Raw genomic sequence first — 27,569 nt, forward strand, 5'->3', positions numbered from 1 at the left:
TTAAAGTTGAAAAGTCAAGAATTAAATACTTAAATATTAGGACATGCCAGAATTAACTGTGCAAATTTACTTCCCCTCCCAACTTTCTGTGCATAATGATAGTGTCTTTAGCAACTGTGCTGCTATTTTTTTTTTTCAATCCACAGGATGCTCATTCAGTGTACAAGTGATAGACGATTGGGGCCAAATCAGGTTTATATAGTCACGGATCTCATTTTCTTCCAGCATTTGGACGATATGGGAACTACTGGGTAGAGTGTTGTGAGGAGGGAGGTGATGACTATGGTTAAGTGTGGCTCAAGAGAGTTGGAACATGTCCCTGCCACACGCACAAGTCAATTACAATACGAAGCAGTTGCTCACTGAGCGCTTCCATCTTGTGCACTGCTGTGGAGCTGAACTGTACCATAATGCTTATGTGCTGGGAATGATAAGTGAAGTGAAATTGCACTGGTAACTTTCATTCTGGCTTTTCTTAGTTTTTGAGTACTAGATTTTACAGCCTTAATAATGTTTCTTTATCCTCTCTGCATTCAAATTGGATGTCTCCCTCTTCTACATTGCGTGGGTGCCAGCAGGAGAATCACTGAGAGCGTAGGAGAGACTGACTTCCTGCTCGTGTTTCAAGTGACCAGCCCCTGCCCTGGAGCAGCATTCACAGGGGACATCCTGCACTCTCATAGCCCCGAAGTGGATGGAGCATGTGCAGTTGGGTCAGCACTAGGAGCTGCCAGGGGATGCAGCATGCTCTGTCCTTCTGTGGGGATGGCACACGTACAGCCCAGTCACACGTAGAAACTGACAATGGAGCGTGGTCAGTTGCTTTTGGGAATAGCGCATGTGCAGTCTGGTTAGCAGTCTGAATGCAGAATCTACAGAGATTGTAGCTGCCAGAATCAAAGAAATCTCTACCGAGCATGTACAAACTGGTGTTTTCCATGGAATTATCGCTTGGGCAAAATTGGTCAGGAGTAGAAAGTGGGCAGGGTCTAGTCTCCAGAAGAAATGTCACCCTTCTTCCAAATTTCAGGTTCTTTTCTCAGAATGGGGCAATGCCTGTAATATTCCAGAGAAGAAATTTCGAGTACTTAAAAGGCCAAAAACTTTTGTCTGTTTCCATATTTTAATTTCCCCCCTACTTTAGCTTCCATGCAGAAATGGCGGGATAGTTTTGGCTGAAATTTACCCAAACAATTCAGCCTAGGTCGAATACACAGTATTAAATTTTCCTCATCAAAGTGATTTAATTCTTCTAAAGTGTAAAAGAAAATTGTTTGTTTGTTTTTCCCAAAACTGAAGTGTAAGGATATGGTAAGTTGCAGTGCTAGCAGTCTTACGTTAAAATCACAAATGGTCATGATATGTATCCTGTAATTATACTGCCACTTTACTTGCATGTTTCTCAGTAGCGCATCTATTAAAATGCTGATATTACTAAGCCTTTTGAGTAACTTCATACCAGTATCATTGAATGACTGGACTTGAAACTTTCCCTTCCGTTACCTGGACTGGTGGATGGAACAGATACTAATAGGTTGCATGTCTTTAGGTTTTATATTCCACAGTTCCCAATATCGAGAAATGGGAATTCTCCATCATGCCTTTATCAAATGGGATTTTTGTCTGTGGTTCCATGATCCCAGATTTAATATTGTGTTTTTAATGTCAACACGGTAAGAGAAAATACTTAAATTAGAGATTAAAACAATGCACTAACTATATTATTTCTGCATATACAGTTGTACTTTCATTTCTTCAATATTTCTTCACCAATGGGAAGGCTGTCTTTCAGCCTATCAGTGACTTAACTGGAAGTAATTTCTAAATTATTTCTGTAAAATTTATGCCATACAGTGCGCTGTATTTTGTTTTGCAACAGTTTGTCTCTGAAAGTCACACAGTCATCTTTATCCACGCTGGTGAAACAGAAACAATGCTATGACGTACAATGTGAAGAACTTTTAAGATTTCTTGCATTTCAGTGGATTCCTTTTAATTTCTCTCCACAGGTAAAAGTAGAGAACCTAAAAGTAGTCCAGCTTCAATGGAGAACAACAGAGAAGAGGTAGGAGTAAAAATGCTTTTGAATTCTAGTTGCATGACTAGAGCAGAATGGCTAGTATAGGAAATGCTGAGTTCACTTCGTTGCTATTACAACAAATACTTCAAGAGTATTGTCAAAACCATGCAGTAAATGTCATCACATCTGCTGCATAGGAACATGAGCTGTAAAATATTTTAAAATAAATGTAAAATTAAATTTTAAATTTTGAATGATACTCACTTTGATTTAGGCATATGCAAGCAATCCTGTTTCTCCTTCCCCCTTCTTTATTTCTGAATTATTGGAATACATTAATTTACTTGGACAATTTCATTGTCTTTCTGATGCACAACAATTCCTGGGGAAAATGCCTCTAACACAGTTTGGAGAGTTAGGTTTTACTTAACCTGAGGTATGCAGTGGCATTTTTGTTAAGAAATGCAAAGTGTTGTTAATTGGTTCAGATTGAGTATATTGCAAAGTGAGTTTTTATTTTTAAAGAAATTTGGTTAATATTCTTTTATCCTTATTCTCTTCTTTGGCTTATGTGTAAACAGGCTCTTACTTATTTTTGGTTTAAAAGAATTGATCTCTACCTCGTATTTACACTTGCACCCTGTTACTTAGGTAACAGTAGGTACTTAGTTGTCCTTTTAGCAAATATGCTTCCTTTTTTAAAAAAAAAAAAAAGATGGAGATACAGGATCTTTATTAAACATGAGTAAGTTTCTTCTCTATGGTGTGTTATATACATCAAAGACATTTTGATGTGGTATGTCTTACTAATATCTACTCTCCTGTTGGGAACATTCTGGTTGACAATATGTTAATATGTAGAGAAAGCACAAGTGCCAGTGTCATGCCTTAGTTTGCCTTAATTGCAGTAAATTCAGGTATTTATTTGATACTGCCCAAACGTAGTTACAATATGCACGCACAAACCTCTGAAAAATCAGTTTTCCTATGAAGACAGCCAGCCCTTTCTGGCAAATGAGCCAGGTAACAAGTGTCTGCATTCTGCTGGCAGTTCTTGGGTGCATACTAGTGATAGCTCCCTGGTGCCAGCCTTTAAGAACCCTCTGTGTCTGTATGTCAGAAAAGATGATGGTTTCTTCCCATAGCATGAAAAACGTTCATAGACCTGCGTAAGCTACTGCAGCACTAAGTGCTGTGAGGAATCCCAGTGAATTGTGAAAAAGTGAAAATGCACAGCAATGTGGAAGCAGGTGGGTGGGTGTGAGTTAGGCCATTCTTCCATGTGCTAATCATGCAGATTAACATTGCAGTGAAGACACAGAGCAGGAGGCCCCAGAACTGTTCATGATTAGGACCGACCAGTGGTCATGAACTGTTCTCAATCCCTTCTCCAGAAAGCTGTGAGAGAACTTTTAGCAGAGAGTGCAAGCTGAGAATTGCAAGGAGAGTATTTCCTCAATTTCATGAAGACTCAGCGCTTGAGATACCTGTAGTGTTTCTCTCTGAATGTCTCAACTTACAACAGTGCTGTCTCTTAATATCTTTGAAGATATGTGCAAAGGTTAGTGAGCATTAGTGACTTAGCTTAGAGTTTGGCGACACCTATTTTTAAATCTGTTTTTAAAAGAATAATGACTTCTTGGAGTCTTACTGCTGATCTGAAGCTGCATAGATTTAGTTGAACTGAACTGACATGACTATTGAAATTGTGTGTCACTTTTTGTTAATGCTTTTTCTACTTTCTTTTTGTTGATAAAGCGCTGGTGACTTGAGATGTTTTCTAGTTAATGTAAGAAACTTTTTGTTGACAGGTCACTTGGTTACAAATGTGTTGACTCTTTATTTTTTTCTTGGTTTTAGGGTAGTAGTTCTTCAGAAAGAACCAAATCCTTAGGATCATCACGTTCAAAAAGGTTGGTTTGGAAAATAAATAAATTAATTTTTGGCATGTGAAACTAAGAAAAGTCCATGCACTATGCCAGATACTTTTAGTATACACCAGTATAAATCCATTAAGTTAGCAGAGTGCTGGTAAAACAAATGCCTCATAGTGCACTTAAAATTCAAACCATCATTCAGGGTCAAAGGTTAAGATCATAAAGCTTGATTTTTATTAACAAAGACAACAAGATTATCCTGTATCTTCAGGACAAAGGTATTTATACAATTTTTCCTTCGCTCTTGCTATTTCTGCACCCAGGATTCTTCCAAAAACATAAATTGGGTCCTACGGAAAAAAGGCTTTATGTACCTTACTGTTGGGAGACTGTAGAATCAAAATGTGCTATTAAATTGTCATGTGCAGAAACTACCATTTGCTGTATCTCTGCTTAATCCTTCTTTGCTCTTTGATTTAAAAAAGTATGGAGTTAACTGTTTACCAACCAATTTGAACCTACAGGAGACAAATTATTTGTGACCTAAGTAACAGCAGACTTACTCTAGTAAAACTCCTTCTCATCTTTTGTTCTCAGCTGATGCTCATTCAAGTTACGTCCTTCATGACTTTTTTTAATCCTAGTATACTGTATAGATAAGTTAGCTCTTCTAAATGCACGATTTCAACAGCTGCCTTCTTACTGTGCTTTGAAAGTGTTGCATATCTCTTTTCAGTCTCCTTTTTATCCAAGTTTCTTTATTTTATCATGTCTGCTGGAATTAAATAATATTCCTCATTCTCCCTTTTCTGTTCGTCTTGATTCCATATTTGCAAGTGTGGTTTTATATTTGGCTTTAATTTCTCCCTCATCTTCTGAATCCAGTGTCCTGGTGAACTCTTTTTCATTTATATCATTTTTACAGTATTGGTTTTTTTGCTTCCTGTCTATCATTAAAGGTATTTTCACTCACACATTTATCATACAGTGCCTGATACTGACAAAACCAGTATCCTGCAGTAGTTCGTATATTACCTTCAGACTACTGAATATTATGCTCAATATTCTTTTTTTCTCCCTGCCCTGACACAGTAAATTCATTCATTTTAATGGATTCAGTTTTAAATTACGTTTGTGTGAAATTCTGGTGACTGGTCTTTTTATTCAACAGTCAGCTTTTTAATTTCTTTCTGCACTTCCTTTATTTCCTCACAAGCATCTTTTCTGCCAAGCTGCTTTTTGTCATTTGCTAATATCTGTGTGTTCTCTTTGCGCTGCCTGTTAAACTTGGAATGATGTATAAAATTTTTGAGACATTCACTTGTGTTTCATTTAGGCTTTTTTGGAAAAGTGTGACTTTCCTGCACACCTTAAAAACACATCAAACCTTGTTTTTGCAAAAATAAAAAAAAACCAGCAGGCCTGTGAAACAAAAGTACTTTATTTAGTATATCTTTTTATTCACCTAGGAGGGGAGAATTCCTGTTCCTAACAAGAAAATTAGCTTACAACTTATTGTAATAACTCAGAGCATCCCACCTCATAATGTCTTAATTTAAAAAGCACATAGGTTTTCCCAGTTAGTATGGTGTTTTGCTTGCAAAGCGCCAGGCTTACCTGTATTGCAATATGTAATATTTGTCACGGTATGGGTTTTTTTCTGTCTATGCAGGAAACCTACAATTGTAACAAAATATGTTGGATCAGATGATGAACAAATCTTAGATGAAACTGTAAATGAAGATATTTCAAATGAAAACTCAGAAAACGATGTTGATATGAAAAGCTTACCTAAAGGTAGTTTATGTCTTTCTTTGTTTTGAAATTCAGCAAATTAGCCAAGATTATGGATGCAGCATAAATACTTAACTAGAATGCACATGTATTAGTAAAATGCCTGTCTTAGGTCCTCTTGGCTTTTATATATAAACATACGTGCTCATGCACAAACACGCACATGCACCCTATGCACGCGCATTTAAAAGAGGAAACCAAGCACCTTTAGTTTTGAACCCAGCATACTTTAATCTGTGGGTACATCAGGATGTGCTGGTGGCTTAATTTCAAATATCTGCTGACATCTGTGTAAAGCCAACATGAAACAGGAGAAATAATTTATTTCTGTTCTTTTGTAGAAATCTCAAACTCTGTCACTTGCAAGTCTTGATTATTTTGTCTTTGAGGTTATTAACAGATCAACAAAAGCAAAACTAAATCGGGGGGGGGGGAATGTCATTATTGAATCTATTTTTAAGCACCCTTTTAAAACAGTTACTACTATAAGCCTATATCCCGCCCTTCTTAACTCTAATCTGAGTTTGATTAATCTCTTCCACTTCTTACCTATGAAAGTTACAGGAAAAATTGGAGGGACTGCTCCTATTTACTGCATGAGTAGCAGTATTTAAAACAGTCACTCTGAAATAATTTTTTCATAATGTTAGGTTATTTCCAGTGTCGTCACAACAAAAGTACTAAAACTGAGCTCTTAAGTAGGAAAGACGTTTTTTCATTCACGTAATTTTGATTAGTACTCTTCTCTGTTTAAATAAAAAAGTGAATTTCTGCATTTCGTTAAAGACGAAACAGGCTTTATCCTATTGTTTTTTCATTTATTTCATGCTGAAATAAATTAAGATGAGGGAAACTGGGTAGAAGGAGGAAAAGAGAGAGGAAAAGAGTAGTTACCCTAAGGCTTTTGATAGATTTAACTGACCTAACCAAAGTCCTTTATTTGTAGCATTGCACTGCAAGTTCCTGTACTACAGACACCCAGCAGTATGACACTCCAGTCCTGCACATACCACATCAGGGCAGAGAGAGCAGAATTTGCTCCTCATAGCCCAGCCAGTCTTTGGCTTTTGTCCTACAACTGCAAAACGGACGTAGTTTGAAGTGTGTGGTGGGGCTTTTTGTTTGTTTTTTTTTCTTCTGTGAACATATGTGTATTCAAAACTTTGTTGAGTTTTAGTCAACAGATTGCACTTTTTTTTTTTTAAGGTACTATGTTGGCTTTTATTTAAACAGGACTTTTGCACTTCATTTGGATGTGTAATGGTTTCCAATTTCTAAATAAAATTATTCTAGGTACAGTGGTTGTACAGCCTGAGCCAGTGCTGAATGAAGACAAAGATGATTTTAAAGGGCCTGAATTTAGAAGCAGAAATACCGTTAAAATGAAACCTGAAGCTCCCAAAAAGCGTGGAGGTAAATACAATTTAAAACATTCATTAAAACGGGTTTTAATTGTTGCTTATGACCACATTTGGTACATCTAAAAATTGTTCATATTTCTAATAAATTATCCTAAAAATACCTCCACTCTTCTGGCTTTTTGTTCGTTAAGGATTCTAGCTGGCTGAAATTAGCCTCCATTGCTGCCCCTGCAATGCAGCAGTGAAAGCTAAGATTAGTTCTCATTAAACTTCTTATTTTCAGTAGCTATAGGATGCCTCATTAGGTAACTCCATATGGACCCTTCTTGCTTTGTATTCAGAACAGTTGCTTGGCTGCAGTCAGGTGTTACAGGTATTCCTTTTTTAAGGAATTGTATTGGAACACCATTGATACGGGAACATTCACTGACTCACCAAGAAAGCAACCATACTGGAGCAGGGACATGTATGGGCATATTATCAATCAGTGCGCTAACAAGAAACCTAAAACCTCTAACAATTCAAAGACTTTTTTATTTTGTTTTTAAATTGTGGGAAATTCCCTACCAATGGGCCCTTCTAAGGATTATCTTTGAAAAGCTGCTGTGCCAGCTGGTTTTCCATTGCCATTGCTAAAACTGAGGAGAGTTAGGTAGATAACAGTGAGAACAGAAATTCATCTCCCTCATTTTTTCCCAAAAGGTAAAGGAGAGGGAGGATTATGTATAAAGCAGCCAATAAGAAGGCAGGCATTTTCATGAATACTACCAGCAATATCTTAGTGCACACATCTACAGCAATACCCAGGATATTCAGACAGACAGCTCTTGTACACACTATTCATTCTTCCCATTGTATCATTTGAGATACTTGCTCTCTTTTGAAGTGTTATTATAATTTACTAAGTGCTGTTTCTCCATTTGTGGCTGAAGAGGTAAAATGTGACTGTGTGGAAATGTGCTTGTGCTGCGTACATATGGGCTCATGCATGATTTTAATCCCGTTTTGAACATTGACGTTTTATCTAAATTATTAATCTTTGAAAGTCAGTTCCTTTCTATTTATGCAAGACGTCCTATTCAGCATATAGGAATGCTTTTTCCATTTGTGTTTATAAAAATTTTACAAGAGTTCCAATATAAATCTTCAGGGGTGTAGTGTTAAAAAGACTCTTCTGCTTGAGCCTTGTGGCCTGCTTCTGTATTCCCAGGACCATTCATGTGACCTGCCCTTCCAGCTATTTTTCTACTTCTGTAGAGAATTTGCAGGTCTTCCTTTGCCTATCTGGACTGGTTACTCATGTACTGGTGCCTGAGATAAGAGAATAGTTTTGGAAGGGACATCAAGAGTTTGTTTAAGCCATACCTTTATCGAGGGCAAGCTCAGCTATATCTGTGTCACTACTGATAATCTTTGACTTGATTTTAAAGCTATCCAGTGCGTGTGTTAAACTCCTGCCAACTTTAAGGGAAATGGAATAGGTACTGCCTGCTCCTGCGTTGTCCCCATTTCCAGACCAGAAAAGGTAGCCTGGCAAGGGACATGATTGCAGTCTACCTCAAGAGCAGCTGGATTAGGAACATATCAAAACAGTTTTATTTTGTGACGTGCACAGAAAAGGTAGTGCAGATCCATTTATTCTACACCTGCATGCAGCAAGTCTACTTATGTGAAGTGGCACTTACCTTTCTCTTGCTACTAGAATGAGGTGCTTAGCCTGTGCACATACAAAGTTAAGCGTTACTGGTTTAAGCAGGTAAGCGTGTAGTCTCAACTACTTGAGATTCTGAATTCTAGGCACGGTGCAAGTAAATGAATAATGACAATAAACCAAAAAATGCCAGTCCGTCTTGTTCTTTGCGGAGTGCATCTTCACATTTTTATTAGGAGTTATACGTCTTGTTTATACTAAAATAGTAATAGAACTCTTGCCTTTCTGGCATCCAAGTGCTCTTGTCCAAGACTGTAAGAGGCATTGTGTCAGTCCTTATTTTCAAGTTTTGTGTCTGCAGAATGGTTATGGTTGTATTTTTGCTAATAAACTCATAGTTAGGAATATTTTTAAGGTATGTATTTTCTCAGTATTAATGAATTAGTAGTTGTTTCATTTCTTTGGATCATCATAATTTGTAGTAGTAACATGGTTTGCAAAGGTTTGCCTCATAAATAATGCTCCTTTATTCCTGGTGCCAACTTGGAGATTTTAGGAAGGAGGCATTAGTGCTTCCCCTTAAAGTTTTAGAGAAGGGGGAAGTGGGACTTGAGAGTGAATAGCTTGTTCTCCCTCAGTTGGCTGTTAGCCTCTGTGATTCTTACACCCATTTAAGGACTGTGATGTTTGACAAAGCCTCCATAGGCTTCTGTGCTGCTTGGTATGATAGAATGTGGTATTCTTTTCCAAGTAGTACGATACGATGGATGCGTTTCTTCAAGGTTTACCAGCACCATTTGAAACAGGTGTTTGAGCTGTTTTTGAGGTCATAAGAGATGCTTTGCAAGTCCACAAACTCTGTAGTATATGCAATCATGCATGCATTGAAGTTGAAAACAACAAATCTTGTATTCAAAATCTCAGACCTGCTATTTTAACTCAATTGTAAGGGCGTATTAGTTGTTCTTACTGGCCTGTAAGTGATTTGAGATGATGCTTCCATAGCAAATTGCTAGTAGCTTGTGTTGTGTCTTGAGAATGTTCATTCAGTTCCTTAACGCTGTGGTGTCGGTGCTTGGTTCTAATTCTGTGGTAGTGATTATTTAAAAAATAAGCCATTAATTTAACCAATTGAGTTAATTTCCTTATACTACTTACTGAACGTGACAGCAAAGGACAAGTCATAGTTAGGTGATCCCATATCAAACTTCTGTCTCCTTGATCCCAAATGAAGTTTTTGAAAGTGTGTGAACTGAGGATGTGAGCTTTCAGAAATTATGTTCCTTTTTCTTGAAAGCATCACTGCTGTTGAAAACAAAATGGTCTCATAGTGTTAATTAGTCGGTTTAACAGCGTGGCATGTAGCAAGCCTCCCAACCCCAAGTTCACCACCTTTCAAAGTGAATTGGGGGATTGACATTAAAGAAACGCTTTCTTGACCGAATGTAGATACAGCTGCAGAGTGGTATGCAAACTGTGGGAGCAGTCAGCAAGATGGTGAGAACATATGTATTATAGCAAAATTGTAATTTAAAAAAAAAAAAAACAACCCAAACCCACCATCAAGAAGGTAACAAAAAGTGAAAAAAGATTTTCCAGGCACTATAACAAGGATTTCATGCATCTTCGGTAACGGTTTCCCATGTTTTTCTTTGAGAAACTAAAAGTGTATGTGAAAGAAATATCGTAATACAGACATGAATTAAAATGGTATTTTATGAACAAAAATTAAATGAGGAGGGTTGTACAGAATATCAGGGCTGCTTTGAAAGCGTTTTAATGATGACTTGTATTTAGGTGTGTTCTCATGAGGTGACCAGTTAATCCAAATTAAATCTCTCAAAGGAAAAAAATTTTTTATCTTGGCCCCAAGTGGAGCATAGAAATTAGAGAAAAATTCTTTCAGTCTTTAAATGGCGAGTGGTTACAGAAAGATTTCCCTAATCCTGGCTGGTAAAGTAATGAAGGCATATGAAAAACCTAACAGGCCAAAATATTGTAAGAAAATGAAATAGGTATATACAGACTTCTTAAAAAAATAAAAATGAAAACAATTAATGTGTGGTTTGTAATCCTCTCTATAGAGGAAGGACTACATGGAATTGTAAGCTGTACAGCTTGTGGGCAACAGGTGAACCATTTTCAAAAGGATTCAATTTATAGACATCCTACACTGAAAGTTCTCATTTGTAAGGTATGTGGTAAACAGTTCTACAGTTTGTACTGTTTGGTTTTGTTTGAAATGTCATATTAGTTGATTTGGGTGGGTTTTTTATGGGAGTAGTTCTTGTTTATTAGCCAATAAACTTTTCAGTCCTTAACTGTTACAATTAAGGAAACTAAAAGCAGAAAACAAAAAGGCAAATACAACTTACAAATTTATATACGTATTCCTGTTTTCTTATACCCCAGTTAAACTCATTGTGGTTTCTTTGTAATTTATTTTTACAATTTTAAGGCTATAAATTTAGTGAATTTTTTTATGTTAAATGATCTGTCTGAAACTTCTGCCTACTCATAATGTATTCTAAGAGCAGATTCAATTCTGGATCTCCTGGTAAAGCATTGTATGTAAAACAACATCAGAATAAGAAGCGGAGAAGTAGCTTCACAGCCATCTCACTTTCACTTGTGTACAGCTCCTGGACTGTTCTAATTTATGGCAGCCTGTGCAATGATGGTCTAGTCCATAACCCAAAACCAGCATCTGGGTCTTCAGCTACATGATTTCATGGTGGCTTCAGTTAGGCCTTAAGTTGCCTGCAATGAGAAGAGGTGGGGAACAGGGGAGGAAGGAAACATCCCTACCTCCTGTTTTGGAGACCTCTTTTGATTTTCAAAGAGATACAGAGATACCTCTCTTGCATATCTCCATAGTTGTAATGATTCTGTATTTATAAAGATATCTCTAAAGATGGAGAGATACAGATCTGTGTTACAGTGCACATTTAGCATTTCCGTTCTCTTCCTTCCTTCTGCTTCTACCCCCAATTCCCAATTAATGTTACATATTCAGCGGACATACTATCGCAGGCATCTAGTCTAATGTTCTGGCTCATTTCTTCTATTCATTCTGGCTTGTTTCTTTTATAAAATATGCTTTAGAAAAATCAGGTTACAAGATGACTGTGTTCAGACTTCATTGGAGTCCTAAGGTTTGTTCCTAAACTTTGAAATCCTTAACATGCACACATCGCAAGAACATGTACAGCTACAAGTTATCTGGTTCATTTTTGAAACTTGTTTAGGGTGTTTGATTCAATAGCAGCTCTTGACTGTGAGCTCTGCTAGATAATTACATCATGGGTTGTTTCCCGTAAATTTTCTGTATCTTTACTTAATTGAACATGGCCTTATGTTAATGTGAGAGGAATGGAAGTCCCTGACCTGCATACTCCAAGTCTTCCATGACTTTCTGAGCCTAGGTCTTTCCTTGTTTTTCTCCTGCTTAGGTAAACAGTCCCAGACTTGAGAAGCTGTTTTCCTTTGACTATAAATATTATGTCAAGTGTCTAAATATCAGCTTTTACTGGGGGTTTTTTTGTTGTTTGTTTTTGTTTGTTTAGTGTAATTGAACAGGTGCGTAACTCTGTTCCAGATAAAGGGGCATCATCATTTTAAATCCAGGTGCTGAAGCCTCTTCTGGATTCCGAGTTCACTGATTCACTCGGTAAAAGGACAGAATTTAGCTAATAGCTTGTGTTAATCCCTATTCAAAGTAGAGCTTCAAGTCTGGGAGAACTTTCTTTACTAGCAACTGGAAAAAAACCCCACACCTTCAAAATTTGGTTTAAAGAATTCAGCAACTGAAGCCACTGCTACTACTAGCCAAGTAGTGTGTATTTTTTTCTTACTATTACCATTTTTTCATTGAAAATGCTTAGTTTGCACCTGGAAATTGAAGCCTTGGATGTTAACATCAGGATAAATACTGAAGACCTTACATAAGGAACACACAACTGAAAATTGGGGTTTGTGTAGGATTAATTGTGTCAGGGAAGACGTGGTGTTGATTTACCTAGGCAACAGATGGAAAAAACTCACAGATTTGAAGAGAAACATTCAGCTGATGTTCTAAAATATGCAAATATGTAGCCATCAAACAAAATCCTATTTAATTTTCAAATAAACCTTGAGCCATCTAAATAAGAAGTCATGGTTGAGGACCTGTTGTCTCTGTGGCAGATGTTTTTTAGATTAACACAAATGTAAACGTGTTAGAATGCTGAAGACCTTGCAGCTGCTGCTTTTAATGGCTTCCAGTACATGCTGAAATCATATGAATTACTGAAGTCCAGTTGAGATTTAATAAAAAATTCCTTGTCCTATCTCTTTCTTTACAGACTTGCTACAAGTATTACATGAGCGATGACATTAGCCGTGATTCAGATGGAATGGATGAACAGTGTAGGTAAGTGTACAAAAACTGAAATAACACCCACAGCTCTTCTGTTTTGTTTTGTGATGAAATTATTGACAGATGAAGACCAGTACATAAGAGCTTAATCAACAATTGTTTCTTACCGAGAAAGGCTCAACCCCAGGGTTTTTGTAAATATTTGATTGTTATTTCAGTAATTAACAGGAAAATATTTTATAAAGAAATCCAATAGCAAACACTTGTAAGACATCACATTTTTAACTAAATAGCATGCCACCTTATGAATACTTTAAAGATGGGGGTAGAATCTGACATTCTAAACTTGTGAGCCACGGAAACTTACTTTTCCAGATGCATCTCCCACTTTTGAAATACTAAAGTACTTCTCTGTCCTTATGTCAAATATCTAAATGTGTAATCCATTCCAAGTTGTGCAGCCTGTGATGCCTGTGAGATTACTTGTCAGCCACTTTTCTTTGTCTTCATCAAAGACTGTGCAATCTAGACATAGATCAAAAAACATACTATTTTTTTTCATATGTGCCTGCAGTAGTAATATACCAGTTAGGGCCAGAAAGACGTAAGCTAATCGATTTTGCTATAAAATAAAAGAAATAACTGGGTTTTTTTAAATTCTCAGAAGAAACACGGAAATAAAATTTAATTAATTTTTTTTCTTATTTAAAATTGGTGCTGAAGTTGTGTTTGGATATTACTGACCATTTCAGCTTTGCGAACTGTTAATCTAATACCTTAGTTTTCTGACTTTCCAATTCTCAGTTGTGTGCTTTTCAGTCATGCTTTTACTAATGCTTTCAATTAATTTATATCTGTTTATCACCTGAATTTTTAAAATGCAAATTCTTTATCAAATAGTGAAAAATATGTAAACTTCTCAAATTTGTCACCTTGTTGATATGGAGATACGACTCTTAAGATTTCTTATGTCTCATTTCAGGTGGTGTGCTGAAGGTGGGAATTTGATTTGCTGTGACTTTTGCCATAACGCCTTCTGTAAAAAGTGCATTTTGCGCAACCTGGGTCGAAAGGAGCTATCGACTATACTGGATGAAAATAATCAGTGGCACTGCTATATTTGCCATCCAGAGCCTTTGTTGGACTTGGTCACTGCATGTGACAGTGTCTTTGAAAATTTAGAACAGTTACTGCAACAAAACAAAAAAAAGATCAGGGTTGAAAGTGAAAAAAGTAAAATATATGACCATACAGTCAAGTTTTCTCCAAAGAGAAATAATTCAAACTGTAATGGTGAAGAAAAAAAACTAGATGATTCATATTCAGGTTCACTAACATATTCTTATAAAGCACTAATGGTGCCAAAAGACTTGCTTAAGAAAACAAAAAAGCTGGTTGAAACTACAGCAAATCTGAATTCTAGCTTTGTAAGCTTTTTGAAAAATGCTGCAGAAAATGTAGAAATAAGCCCCACTGTGCAACTTTGTCAGCTAAAAGCTTTTAAATCTGTGTTGAGTGACATGAAAAAAGCTCATCTGGCACTGGAAGAAGGTCTGAACCTGGAGATTCAAGCTTTGAATGTTAAAATCAAAGATAAAAATACCAAAGAGAAAAAACCTGATGTTAGATCAGAAAAAAATGAGGTGAAAAAAGATGAAGGAAAGGAACATGTGGCATTAAAAGAGGATGACACCATAAAGACACAGAAAAAAGTTGTATCAGAACGGCCTGACAGTGAGCCCATGGATCAGAGTGGTCCAGCAGTGGAACAAACAGATAACAAGCGTACTTCTGGTGAAGATAAAAGGTCTGGCAGAAATGAAGAACCTCAGTATGAACCTAATAGTACAGAGGCTTTAGACATGGATATAGTGTCCATTCCCTCATCTGTTCCTGAAGATATTTTTGAGACTCTAGAATCTGCTATGGAGATTCAGGTTACATCAGATGAGCAAGACAATGGAAATACAGGAACGGATCATGAGACTCCAAATGCAAATATAAAATTGAACACTCCTGTGAAAGATACCAAAGGTGGTACTAAGTTAAAATCATCGGCTAAAGGAACAAAAGAATTGATTGTAAAATTGACTCCTGTTTCCCTTTCAGAGTCTACAGTTAAAGCTGAAGATCAAGACAGCAGTCTAGAAAAGGGAAGTAAAGATGTTGATGTAATACCTAGAGCAGAAAACTGTGATTCTGTAAAACAAAATCATAATGCTGGCAGTGAACCTTCCACGGAGAACGAAACTGTCTCACTTGTAGAGGAATCTGATCTCAGGAGATCACCGCGTGTGAAGACCACACCTCTGAGGCGCCAGACAGACATCAGTCCTTTAACGTCAAATTCAGAAGAGGATAGCAATGACACATGTAGTGAAAAACGTAAGAGAAAATCATCAAAGCAACCAAGGAGGAAAAACGATAAGAGAAATTCTTCTGACACTACTATTGATGGTCCTAGCCCTAATAAACTTTTGAAATCAAAAAAGCCATATGTATTAGATCATAGCTCAGATTCTGATGAGATGCCAGCTGTTCTTAAAGAAGTAGCTATGATGAGTCACAGTTCTTCAGATATTGATAGCAATAGTGAAGCACCAACAAATGATCAGAAGACTTTAAATTTTCTAAAGAATCAACCAGTAAAGGATGAAAATGGAAAACGGAAAAGAAAAAGTTCCAGTTCTGGTTCAGATTTAGATGCTAAAAGAGGCAAATCAGCTAAAAATTCCACTGCTGCTAAAAAGAAACGACAAAACTACTCAGATTCTTCAAACTATGATTCTGAGTTAGAGAAGGAAATAAAAATTTTGAGTAAAATTGAGTCTGCAAAAAAAGCTAAGAAAAAATACTCACGAAAAGAAGATAGTTATGATTCCTCTGAAGAAGAGCAGAAGAAGAAAGTAAGTAGCAAGAGAAAGATAAATTTGAAGAAACAGAGAGATAAATCTTCTGAAGATGACGATGCTGAAAAGTCTTCCCCAGAGAAGGAGGTTAATCATTCTTCTAAAGATAAAAAAATTGGTAAGGGGTCAGCTGCTAAGGAAAGGATAAACAGAGACTTAAAAGAAAAAACTATAAAGGGAAAGCACGATGAGTCTTCTGATGTTGAGAAGTCTTCACTGGAGAAAGAGGAGAGTTGTCCTAAAGGTGTAAAGCTAACTGAAGTTAAGAAGAGCAAGGATTTGAAGAAGGAAGAGGCACAGGAAGATTCATCTTCAGAGAGTACTGAGAAATCTGCAAAGAAAGAGCACAGTTTTGATTCTTCAAAAGACAGATTCAAGAATAAAAAAGGGTCAGAAAGCAAAGCGAAGAAGTCTGAAAAATTGAAGAAGAAAAGTTACAAGAAAGAACCTGATGATTCCTCTTCTGATGTTGAAAAGTCATCTGCAGAGAAAGGAAGTTGCAATTCTTCTGAAAATGACAAAACTAAAAATGAACCAGTGTTTAAAGAAAAGAAAAGGAGGAATTTAAGAGAGAGAGTATCTAAAAGAGTACAGATTGATTTATCCTCTGATGCTGAGAAATCTCCCCTAAAAGAGGAGAGTTCTTCTGAAGATGCTGTGCGGAGTAAAAAACAAGCTGAAACTAAAGAAAAGAAAAAAATAAGTCACAAAAAGAAAATTTCCAAGAAAGAACAGGATGACTCATTGTCCTCTTCTGATGAGGAGTCTTATGAAGACAGTAAGAAAAAGATTAAAAGAGGGTCAATGAAAGAAAGTAAAAAGAGTAACTTAAAAAAGAAGGTGTCAAAAAAGAAGGTGGTTGTCACCTCCTCTTCCTCATCTGATAAGGAAGAAAATGATGAACAGAATTCAACAGGTGATGGAAGCAGCGATGAGCAGAAGATTATGCCAGTGACTGAAAACTTAATGCTGTCTGCTGGTACAGGATTTTGTCAGTCATCAGGTGTGCAAAAGATGTTCCTCTACATGTATTATTAATATTCTAATGGAGGAAATTTGTAAGATTTGGGTAACGTTTAATAACCTGGAAGTGAATATATTCACAAGGAGGTAATTATCCGTTTAAATGTTTGCAGCCAGTTAGGTTTTCTGATGCTGATGTGGAAGCACCCATTTCAATTTGTGCAGCTTGTCACTTGTAGAAGAAAGGATGTCACTGTAAATGGAGAGGCTTGAGAAGCTGTAGTCTGTAATTCCAGCAGGTATTTCCTTGCAGCACAGCTTTCAAAAGCCTGTTCTTCTCTTTGGCTGCCCAGGTGCTGTTTAGCAGAAACTGGTTTTAAGCAGTAGGTATCTAGTGAACTCAAATTTGTCAGCTCGTGGTTATGCACTAGAGATGACTCTGAAGACTTGTGGCAGTGTAGTATGCGTTTTAAAAATCAAGTAGATGATCTTTGTGCCTCACGAGACCCATGTAGTCTTAGAGCAGCTGGTGTCAGTTAACAGAAATTTGTCATTGCTTACTGTTTCCATAGTAGGTTTAATGGTAATAATTCTTTTTCTTGCCAAGATAGAACTACTTCATCAGTGTCTTACACCTTTAGGAAATTAGAAAGAAATTCAGAACTGCTGAATTTGAACATTTGGTTTTAAAGAACTGAAAAAGGAAGGGTAGTTTTCACATTACATGAACAGTACACATGTTTTTAATAAATGAATTTTCAACTAGAAAAAATGAAATCTATTTGCTGTTTTAATTACCACGAAGGGTAAATTGTTTCCTGTTTGTTTGTTTCTAATGATGTTTCATAAAAATTTCTGTACATGACTTTACTGTATCTGAGCCAATAGAGTAGTTTGCAAAACTGCAACTAAACAAAAAATTAATAAACCAGCAATATGTTTATGAAGATAGCAGAAGGGTAGCAGAAGGGACATAGTTGCATTTTTGGCTTTCCCAAAAAGCCCTGGTAGGCAGACACTACATACAAAATTAGATAATTGTTGTTTCTTGTTTCTTAGAAAAAAAACCCAACCCCCCAAAAAAACCACCCTCAAGCAAACAAAACACTCAGATTTTAAATTAAACATAATGTTCCTCCTTTTTCCTACCTACTTGATGCTGACATGCTTCTTCCCTAAGTTTTCCTGCAGTTTAGTTTCTGGAGGGCTGTTAATCTTTGCAGATGCAAAGGTTGCTTTTCACAGGTGCTATGGTTCATTGGAGATAGAGCCCTGTAAGAAAGCCAAGTTTGATTAATGGTGTTCTGCATCATTGTAGAGTAACAGTTGGAAAACAGGTTTCTTATTCTGCATTTCTACAGCCCTGTAATGTTTGTTTTTAAAAGGTCCTCTGATGAAGTAAGTTTGGTTGCCTCTCTGTGCATGTAATACTGGGATTTCTAGGGCTTTTCCTTGATGGCTGCCAAAACCATGTTTTCCCCGGTGACTGTGAGGTGACGCCACTGCTGGGGGCGATTGCAAATAATGAATGGTTTGCATAGTAATGAATGAGCATCTTGCCATGTGGTAGCTGCCACGGCTGTTAAAATGCTCCCCATAGATAGACAACTGATGGTATCAGCGACAGTAACCCATAGGCAACAGTTCTCTGCATCGCTGGACCATCAGAGAAAAATACTTTAAAAATAAAATTGCTCCTGTACAGTGTATGTTCATAGACTTGGTATTGAAATGGCCCAGGAGGAAAAAGTTGGTTGTTAATATATCAGAAGATGTCTGAGGCAGTGACAGTGATTGTTTTATTTGGAAGTTACAAGTGGAAAGATTGGATAATTAATTGGGTGTGAGAGATGGATAACCATGTACAAATTGGAAAGATGAGATGGTGATGTGGGATGATTGACAGTAGAGTTAGACTGAGAGACAAGTGGGTTGGTTTAGCCTGGAGAGAGAATGCTAAAATTGGGGAGTCTTAATTGCTGTCTTCTAATCACCTAATGGGTAGTTATAGAGAAGGTTCAACTGGATGCATGACGAAAGGATGAGAGGCCATGGATATAAGTTTTGGCAAGGAAAAATCTGTTTAGATACTAGGAAAAAAATCTTTACATTGAGGGTGGTCAAAGACTGCAGCTGGTTGCCCTGTCAAATTTTGGAATCCCTGTCCTTGGAAATACTCAAAACTTGACTGGTTGAGGCCCTGAGAAAATTGACCTCACTTTGGCATTAGCTCTGCTTTGAGGACGGAGTTGGAGTAGATTATGTCCAGAGGTCTCTTCTGACCTTAGTTATTGTATGATTCTATGAGAAATCTGCCTTCATTATATTACTTTAAGAGGAGGCAAACTTGCCCTTTCTCTTCAGTTTGCTTTTGGCTTGGTAGGTGAATAAATAAAGGAGTCTTTTCTGTGTCTGAACAAGCTATGTAGGTTGATCGTTGAATGAGACTTAGAATCTGGTTTAACCAACAGGGTACTTCTATTTATTTAAGCCCAAGAGTGAGGGACTTTCTGTGATCATCTCTTATACAGTCCTGTCAGACATCTGACTAGGGGTAATTCCAGGACAAGTGTACATTAAAACAACTTGGAGCAAGCCTCTTGCAGCCTAGTTTTAGTCCACTCCCCACAGGTAGGAAATAAACAGTAGAAATTACGAATGAGGGGATCTCAGTTCATTAGGATTTTGAGGTCTCTTTTCCTAAGCTTAATTTTACTAACTAGAAGGTTTGACTTATTATGCGAGTCAGAAGAACGAGAGAAGGGAAAGGGGATAGGCCTGGGAGCATGCTAGAAATAACCCAAATTCCTCGCAGTTCAGCCAGGAGAGTGCAGAGGAGCTTAAAGGCAGGTATCATACTGTGCTATTCTTTCTCTATTACGTGTCCCATGGTGTTGGTTTTGAAGTGCTTTCCATGTGAGACAGTATCCATGTAGCGCAGCTGAGTTTTGGTATTTGCAGTAAGGATAGCGCATATAGTTTTCAAAACATGAGTCTTCACACAGACACAACAAATGTACGTGCATTGTATTTGATATTCTGAAAGCAAAAATAGGCAAGGATTATTGTTCTCGAGTACTTCTTAATGGCAGCAGGGTAGCTCGTAAGTTTGGTAAGTGATTCTGTAATATATTTGTTTGGGCCTTCTTTTCCATTTACACAAATTCAGTACTGGAGCTTCTGAAATGGAGCTAATAACTTCTTACGAAACAATTTCTGAATCCTAAGTGGAGTATTCGGTCTCTGTATGTTTTGGTGTAAAAAACTGAATTTCACAGTGTGTAATAAGGAAAGAATTGCAAGTTGTGTGTAGTAGCAAGCATAACGTGGATAAAAGTGCTGCTTGAAAAACTAGATACTTTTATTAATAAAAGAATATTTATTTTTATATGTCAAGATAGGTAACTGGCTTTTTTGTTTGCTAGTAGAAAAGCGGTGGTGTTACCAAGCTATTTTTATATGGGGATTCTTGATGGAAACAATAGTTCATGTGCTGTGTTGTTTATTGCGTATTTTACATGTATTAAGTGTTCACATTTTCTGGGTTTTTGTTTCCTCTTCCTCCCCCAGGAGATGAGGGAGAGACTAAATCAAGGGCTGTTCCAATGGAGGAGGAGGAAGATGATGATGATGACGATCCTGAGAATAGGTATGATACCATCCGTAAGGACTTAAAAAAGATTATAACACACCCTAGGCGTGGGCGCAAACCGGCGCAACGGAAGAGCAAGCAGGTTGTAAAAACCACGACTGCCTGCCTTGTAAAGACTCGCTCATGGGCTTCCCGCAAGTTTGAACAAGGGGCCAGAAAACAGAGGCCAAAATCCAGAAATGCAAAGAAAGTATTTAGAAGTGTTAGCTAACACACCTTGCATAGGGTGTGTTATAAATGCACTGCAGCATTGTCCATTTTATGTTCCCACGGAAAGTGTGAGGTTTGTGACAAGTATTTCATTCAGGCAGGTAAAACTAGTTCTAATAAATGTGAATTTCAGCTAGTTACATGAATAGAAGGTAAAAGTTTGCATCGGTGCAATGTGCAGTGCTAAAATATCTTCAGATTGAACTTGGTTATTAATGTTACGTAACTTGCTTTTTTAATTGAAACATCTTTTCTCAATAAAGAGAAAACACAAATGTGGAGAAAGGAGTACTAGATATTTTCAGCTGTTAATTGAAGTGAGTTTTAATCCACTAAAGAATACCTGAAGTGACTAATGTGATAGTTAAGGCCCTGATTCTACAAGCACTGTGCATAGGCTCAACTGGTATCAGAGAGACTAAGAATACAATATATATTTTAAGTCTTTGCATAGATATTTTCAGAATTGTGGCTTATATGTATTGCTTCAGTTTCAAGTTCAATAAAAATGAATCTGTGAAAGATATAGTTAGTTAAGACATGTCATATTTTAACAGTACCATTGTAGTTATCAAGTTAGCTTGGCTAGAAAATGTAAAAGCTTCGTTTCCTAATGAGTGAATGCACAACATGAAGTATTGCTCAATGACGAGCCACAGTTTCTTTTTAGAAGTTAATTGTAGTTAGACTATAAAGAGTTGTTCAACAAATTTTTATACAGTATTTCAGAAACTGATTTTTTTGGCCATATAGCATGTATGGGACCAGCTTCATAGCTTTGCACAGTTGCTGATGGAGTCTTTTTCTGCTTCTGAGCCTTACTAGTTTAGAATATGGTATCTTTGTTTCACAGAGTTCTATGTTTTGATCTGTGGCAGAAGTAAATTTTAAAAACACTGTTTTTATATCCTTTATGGACCTCATTTTGGCATCAAAATGTTGCTGCTGATGTAGTTCTTGCTTGTTTTCAGTCATCAAATTTAATCAAATAATTCAACTTTTAAAGATGCTTTTTAGGGATTTGACAGCACAGGGTCATAAGCAGAACATGTAAACATTGGTAGTATGAGATCTTTTTAAATTATGCTTTAATTTCAGTCCTGTTTTGAGGTGGGGGTTTTTTTTCCCCTTCTTTTTTCTTTTTTGTTTGTTTCTTAAGTGTTTCTGGTTGATAACTAAGCCAATACACTTTTGTCCAAGTTCAATGTTTACCGTACAAATGTTACTGACAGATCTTAATTATTAGTTTAAGAGCTATATTGGGAAATGAGTTAACCCAACTGATAACAAACAAATCAGTAATACAAATTTGGGGTTTAAAAATCAGTTTCTGTACTTTGTTTTTAAGCTGAATCTGTGTTGAAGTTTTTTATTTAGGGAATATTTTTAATATATATTTGAGATGGGGAGGTATTTTGTCAATAAACAGTTTTGTTAACCTTCAGACATGTTAACTGGTAACTGCAGTCTAATTTTACATTCATCACATGTTGTACTTGGCACCAAAATCAGATATATAAAATGTAAAAAGATGGAACAAATTTCGAGAAGTTAAAAGCTTGTTCTTCTGTTTACTCAACACAAAGTGTTGAAATAGTTTACCTACTATTCAGATAAGTTGCCTATTTTCTTCCAGGCCAAAGAGGGTATGTAGTACCTACCGGGTATTTGTAGTGTGGGAACTCTCATGTTTGCAAGTCTCTAGTTTAGATGTTCTGTTATTTGCATACCTTTGGATGTGCATGACATGAATATTAATAGTCTTGAAATCATCTTTGCCAAAATGCAATATCCAAGTGGGTCATAATATGACATACAGTGCTGTATGCTTTCATCTTATGTTGTGTAATTATCTATTATTGGTCCTTCTGATCTTTTAAATGGTACTGTTTAATATGTTTGCAGTAGTTTTGTTTATTAAGAAGTCAATAGTGTATTTAATGCAGAATGCCTTTAAGTATTTGATGGTTGCAATAAATTTTTGTAAAACGTTTTTCTTGTCCAAGCATTTAATTTAATACAACTGTGACAGCTTGAAAATCAGACTGTTTCAACAAAGACAGTACAGTATTTGGAACAAGGTGTTTGGCAGTTTTCACTATTTTTTTTAAAACATGTATGACATTTCATTCAAATATTCATATCTCAGAATATATTTTAAATGGTTCTAATTTTTTTAGTGATATACCAAAGGCCCATTTAAATCAGTAGTGCTCTGGCTGAAAGAATGGTGGCTTTTATTAGCCACATAAAAATGTCCTCCCCCGCCCCACCCCAGGCTTGTTTTGGGCAACCTTATTTCTACATATAATTAGTAGGTATTTATGAACACTACGTGTGAGTTGATACGATATAATCTAATTGGTAGTAATACATCATGATAATTAATATTTAAAATTATGAGTTTTTAAGAAGAAGAAATATTTTTAAAGTGGTAGCATTGTCTCACCAAGATTTTTGACAATCTATAAATGAGTCCATCGTATTGGCACTCTAAAATTCATGAACAAGAATGGTGTAAATTATCATGTGGACTTAACCTCCACATCATGAGAGGCTGCACCTACTATTCCATTTTTGCTGGAATGTCTGAAGGATAAAGTAGTCCTATTCTGTGACTAAGCAACCCCTGGATAATTTCCAGTTTGCCTATCTCTCTTAAAAAATGTTTTCTTTTGGCATAAGTTAAAAAATACAGAGTAACCAATTCATTATTTCTAAATGTGTATTGTTGGTGTCATTCTTACAAAGGTGAAATATTTAAATCCTGATTTATATAAAATTATACATATATACTGTTACTTTATTCTAGGGTTGTTTTTATATGTCCTGGTTGAGATGACGGCCCCATTCTGTAAGGCACTGTATAAATACATGTCAGGGAAAAGTCCTTTATACAAATCTCAAGATATGTTTAGATAAGATGGAGTAGGGCTAGGCAACATGACATGCTCAAGGTCACAGCAGAGCAGTGGCAGAAATGAATGAAATGGAGGGATTTTTTTTTTATTTTTTTTTTTTTAACTACCTGAAGTCCTGTGCTGGAGGTCATACAGCTGTCTGTGCTGCTTAATTTAATTTGTTTATAGTGTTCAACATCTGGTTGGCCAAGAATATCTTTTATGTCCTTGACCCGAGTAAATATTACAGTGTCTTTTGATTTTCATGGGTTTCTCCGCAATAATGTGAGCGGGGGAGTTTTCATGCTATCATAGCTGGGTTTTCTTGGTACTTGCAGTTTGATGTTAATGCAAATATTAAAATGTTAAATCTAGCATACGAAGTTTCTTAGCTTAGAAACCTGGTCACTTTAAATGGGTTTATATCTTAAAATAGAAATGTGATATATTATCCTGAGCTGCATATAATTCAACTTAAAACCAGTTTCAAGAGTCTGGTAGTTAATCTATTCTAATTCATATAAGCCCTTTGTTACATCAGTCATTTGTCAGATGCATCTACAAAGCTTAATCTGTTTGGTTCTACTATTGCTTACACTTGTAATTCCTCTCCGATAGGTAGTTATATTAAAACCAGGAATCTTTTACATTCTGAACGTCTCAACAATGTCTTACATTTTTAGCCTAACATGGCACCAGTAGAATGCATTGAAGAGAACATAGCTTTTTTCACTGAACAAACAGTTCCATCTCAGTTTGATTCAAAGTGGTTGAATCTTTATCCTAGCTAAAAAATGTCTAACTTTCTATCGCAGAGTATAAAAGCAATAACTTATTAATCAGTATTATTATAAAAAATTAATTAGAAACTAATAAGTTTATCCAATCTGGTTGGTGATTATGATGATGATTAGTAGGAAAATAACAGCATCTTCTGTTTATGGATAATAGGTTTTGTGCATGATATTTTTAGATGAATGATACATTTGCTTCGCCCCCCTTTAAAAAAAAAATTTCATAAAAGAACAATTACAAATGTATGTCGTCTTTTGTTAACAACCAAAGTCAACCTTTGTTTAAAAATAGATAAATAATTTTTTAAAGGTGACTTGTATGAAAGGTAAGTATTGTTATCCATGTACAAGTTGTGTTAACTTTGCTAACTAACACAATTGAGGACAATCCAAAATAAGTCAAAGGCAGTATTACTATTTGCAGGTTTTTTAGTGTTTCTACTTTTTTCCCTCTTCCAAAGCAAAACTTTGGTGATGATATTGTTACTTTTTGAAACAAGAAAAGTAGCCAAACTTCTGCTGTCTGCATTTCCTGGAGTAGGATTCATGGTTAATAATTTACATTAAAAGCTTTTAAAGAGAAGCCAACCTGTGATACTCCAAGCAGTTTCATTTTGAAGAAAAAGTTCTGACCATTAAGAGATGGAAGAAATACAGTCTTAATTTCTTATCTAAGGAGCTGTTTATTCCTGTTGCTATTATACATGATGTAGTGGGTTTAAAAAACAAAAACCAACAACAAACCAATAAAAAAAAAACCCACCTAAGTCCCTTTTCCAAATCCTTTGGAAGGACCTAATGCAGAAAACATTTGGAAGAGGATGTTACTTATCTATGGACTTTAGTAAGTTTTCACTGGGTTCACACTGTGATCTGTTGATATATACGGAATTAAAGCTTACAGAGAGTACTGCATTTTAAAGTTTTAATCAGCTATTTCTTCGCAAGCCATTTCTCAAAAAGGGGGGGGAGTTTTGGATGCTGATGGATAGTCTGTGACTCACTAAGCAATCTTAAATGTTTATTAAACCATTTTACTTCCATCTTTTAATAATAACTGAATATACATTAGCATTAGGATCTTTCTGGAAAATGTACTACCACTCAAAAAATAGAAAATACTATATGAAGTGTTAGGAAAGATACCTTGGGAAAATTCCATTTGAAAAGTTCCTTTGTTTTAGGGGCACATTACATGCTGAAAAATGAAACACAGATTCTTTAAAACCTATTTTATAGTGCTACATTAAAGTAACAACTTAATTTTCTAATGTATAAGAAGCTGTACTTCAGATCGCCGTTCCTTTGCCATTTCCAAATGAAGCCTAGATTGTGGTTCAGTTTCATGGGTTTTGAACTATTGTTTTGACTGGTGTAAAAGCTTTCCCATTCTGAACTATGTAGATACAGTATACATTAATTCTCCTGAAAGGCCAGACAGACCAGATTTGACCTAGAAAAAAAAATTTTCATTTAAAATTGACGACCATGGAATGAAAACTATAATATTTCTGATATTTGTATGAGGAAGGCCTGGTTTCATTCTTTCAGGATTTTTTTCCCCCCCTGGAAGTACGAGTTCTCAGATAAGTCTGCTATTTTCCTGTGCTTTTGACATATCATTTTATATTTTGCCTTGGATAGATTCATATAAGATTTTCTTTTTATGTTGCAAGAGCATGTGAAGAAATCATTTTTCCATAGTAACTTCTGTACGTTAGCTGAAAACATTCTTGTGCTGAAATGAAACTGAGAAGCTGAGCGAACAGTTTGTGGAACAGGAAATAAGATCGTAATTTTTCTTGGAAGTTCAGGTCCTGTAATGTTTGATAGAACTTTTTTGCGTGTATGTGTATACACACATCTTTTTTTTTTTTTTGCCATAGCTGCTGTAAGGCAAGTGCTTGTAGTTATATGAAGGATTCAGTGTGGGTTTTTTTCCCGAGGCACTTAATATCAGTTTGTCTTGAGACGTCATGAGTTGCTTCAATTATTACAGCATCTCTTTGCAGCAGGGTGGGCCCAGGCAATTAGAATGGTCACACAGTTGAAAGCAAGCTCTGTAGAGGTAGGGTAATAAATTCTTTTTTTTTTTTTTTTAACCTGTGAGTTAATGCATGTTGCAATAATCTTTTTCTCCTTGTTCAAAACATGCGTTTAGTGATACACTGTTTTTAAAACTATTACTGTTTTCATATACACTAGTCAAGTAGATTCAGTGCCTCAGGGAATTAATCTCATTGATTTAAATCAAGTAAGCATGATAACCATTTTGGGGGGGAATGAGTTGAGTATTAGGATTTAGCCTGCAGCATCTTCACGTTCTTGTTACAGTTAGAATTCATACAGGTGCCTATCCCAGAACTGACAAGAGTCCAGCCAAACAGACCATGAATAAAACGAAATGTTTAATTTTGTACGTTTTAGAGCTATCTCCAGTCGTGCCATAAAGCATCAAACTTCTTTTTTAAGAAGCATTATACGGATTTGCTTTCTAAGAGCAAGTTAACCCGTTACATTTAACATGAGATTTTTGCTGATATCTCCTGTCTTACCACAATGACTTTTCATCATGTGTCTTTTTTTTTGTTCAGCTTTCAACCTTTTTTTTTGAAGTTCTGAATGGTATAGGATTACACTTATCGTTCATAGATTTACTTGAACAATGGAATAAATAGTTTTTTCTGTTTTACTTCAAAGAATTGCCAAGAAAATGCTTTTAGAAGAAATCAAAGCCAATCTTTCCTCTGATGAGGATGCATCTTCAGATGATGAATCGGATGAAGGAAAAAAGAAAACTGGAAAGCAAAATGAAAACACAGGACATGATGGTGAGCACCAAAAAGCATCTGGGAAAAAGTGGTGCTGTAGTGCCTGTCATTTCAGAGGTCACTTCAGAAAATTACAATTATTAAAGTTTCTTCAGTTTTCAACAAAAAAATGTCATTGATGTCGATAGGTAGTTGCCAAATAGAGGCCAATGTACATGATCAGGAGGATTATCATCTCTTTTCTGTAAGTGTATTTTTTTTTTTGTTAATAGTCTTATTTTTGTAACGAATTCAGAAGTCCTGGGGATTT

The 27,569-nt window shown here is 36.1% G+C and overlaps 1 protein-coding gene across 1 annotated transcript in view; it reads left to right on the forward strand.

The window, feature by feature from the left end:
* The first annotated feature begins 2,019 nt into the window (after positions 1-2,019).
* The window catches only part of ATRX (ATRX chromatin remodeler), a 73,123-nt gene continuing 47,573 nt past the window's right edge, over positions 2,020-27,569 (forward strand). The window contains exons 1-9 of the mRNA XM_059824602.1: positions 2,020-2,065; positions 3,881-3,933; positions 5,570-5,694; positions 6,985-7,104; positions 10,788-10,897; positions 13,047-13,114; positions 14,043-16,974; positions 20,511-20,581; positions 27,189-27,319. Coding sequence (XP_059680585.1) covers positions 2,045-2,065; positions 3,881-3,933; positions 5,570-5,694; positions 6,985-7,104; positions 10,788-10,897; positions 13,047-13,114; positions 14,043-16,974; positions 20,511-20,581; positions 27,189-27,319 — 3,631 coding nt within the window. The 5' untranslated portion in view covers positions 2,020-2,044. The remainder of the gene's footprint in view (positions 2,066-3,880; positions 3,934-5,569; positions 5,695-6,984; positions 7,105-10,787; positions 10,898-13,046; positions 13,115-14,042; positions 16,975-20,510; positions 20,582-27,188; positions 27,320-27,569) is intronic.

This window comes from Gavia stellata, chromosome 14 (assembly GCF_030936135.1).
Source record: "Gavia stellata isolate bGavSte3 chromosome 14, bGavSte3.hap2, whole genome shotgun sequence".
Classification (NCBI taxonomy): Eukaryota; Metazoa; Chordata; class Aves; order Gaviiformes; family Gaviidae; genus Gavia; species Gavia stellata.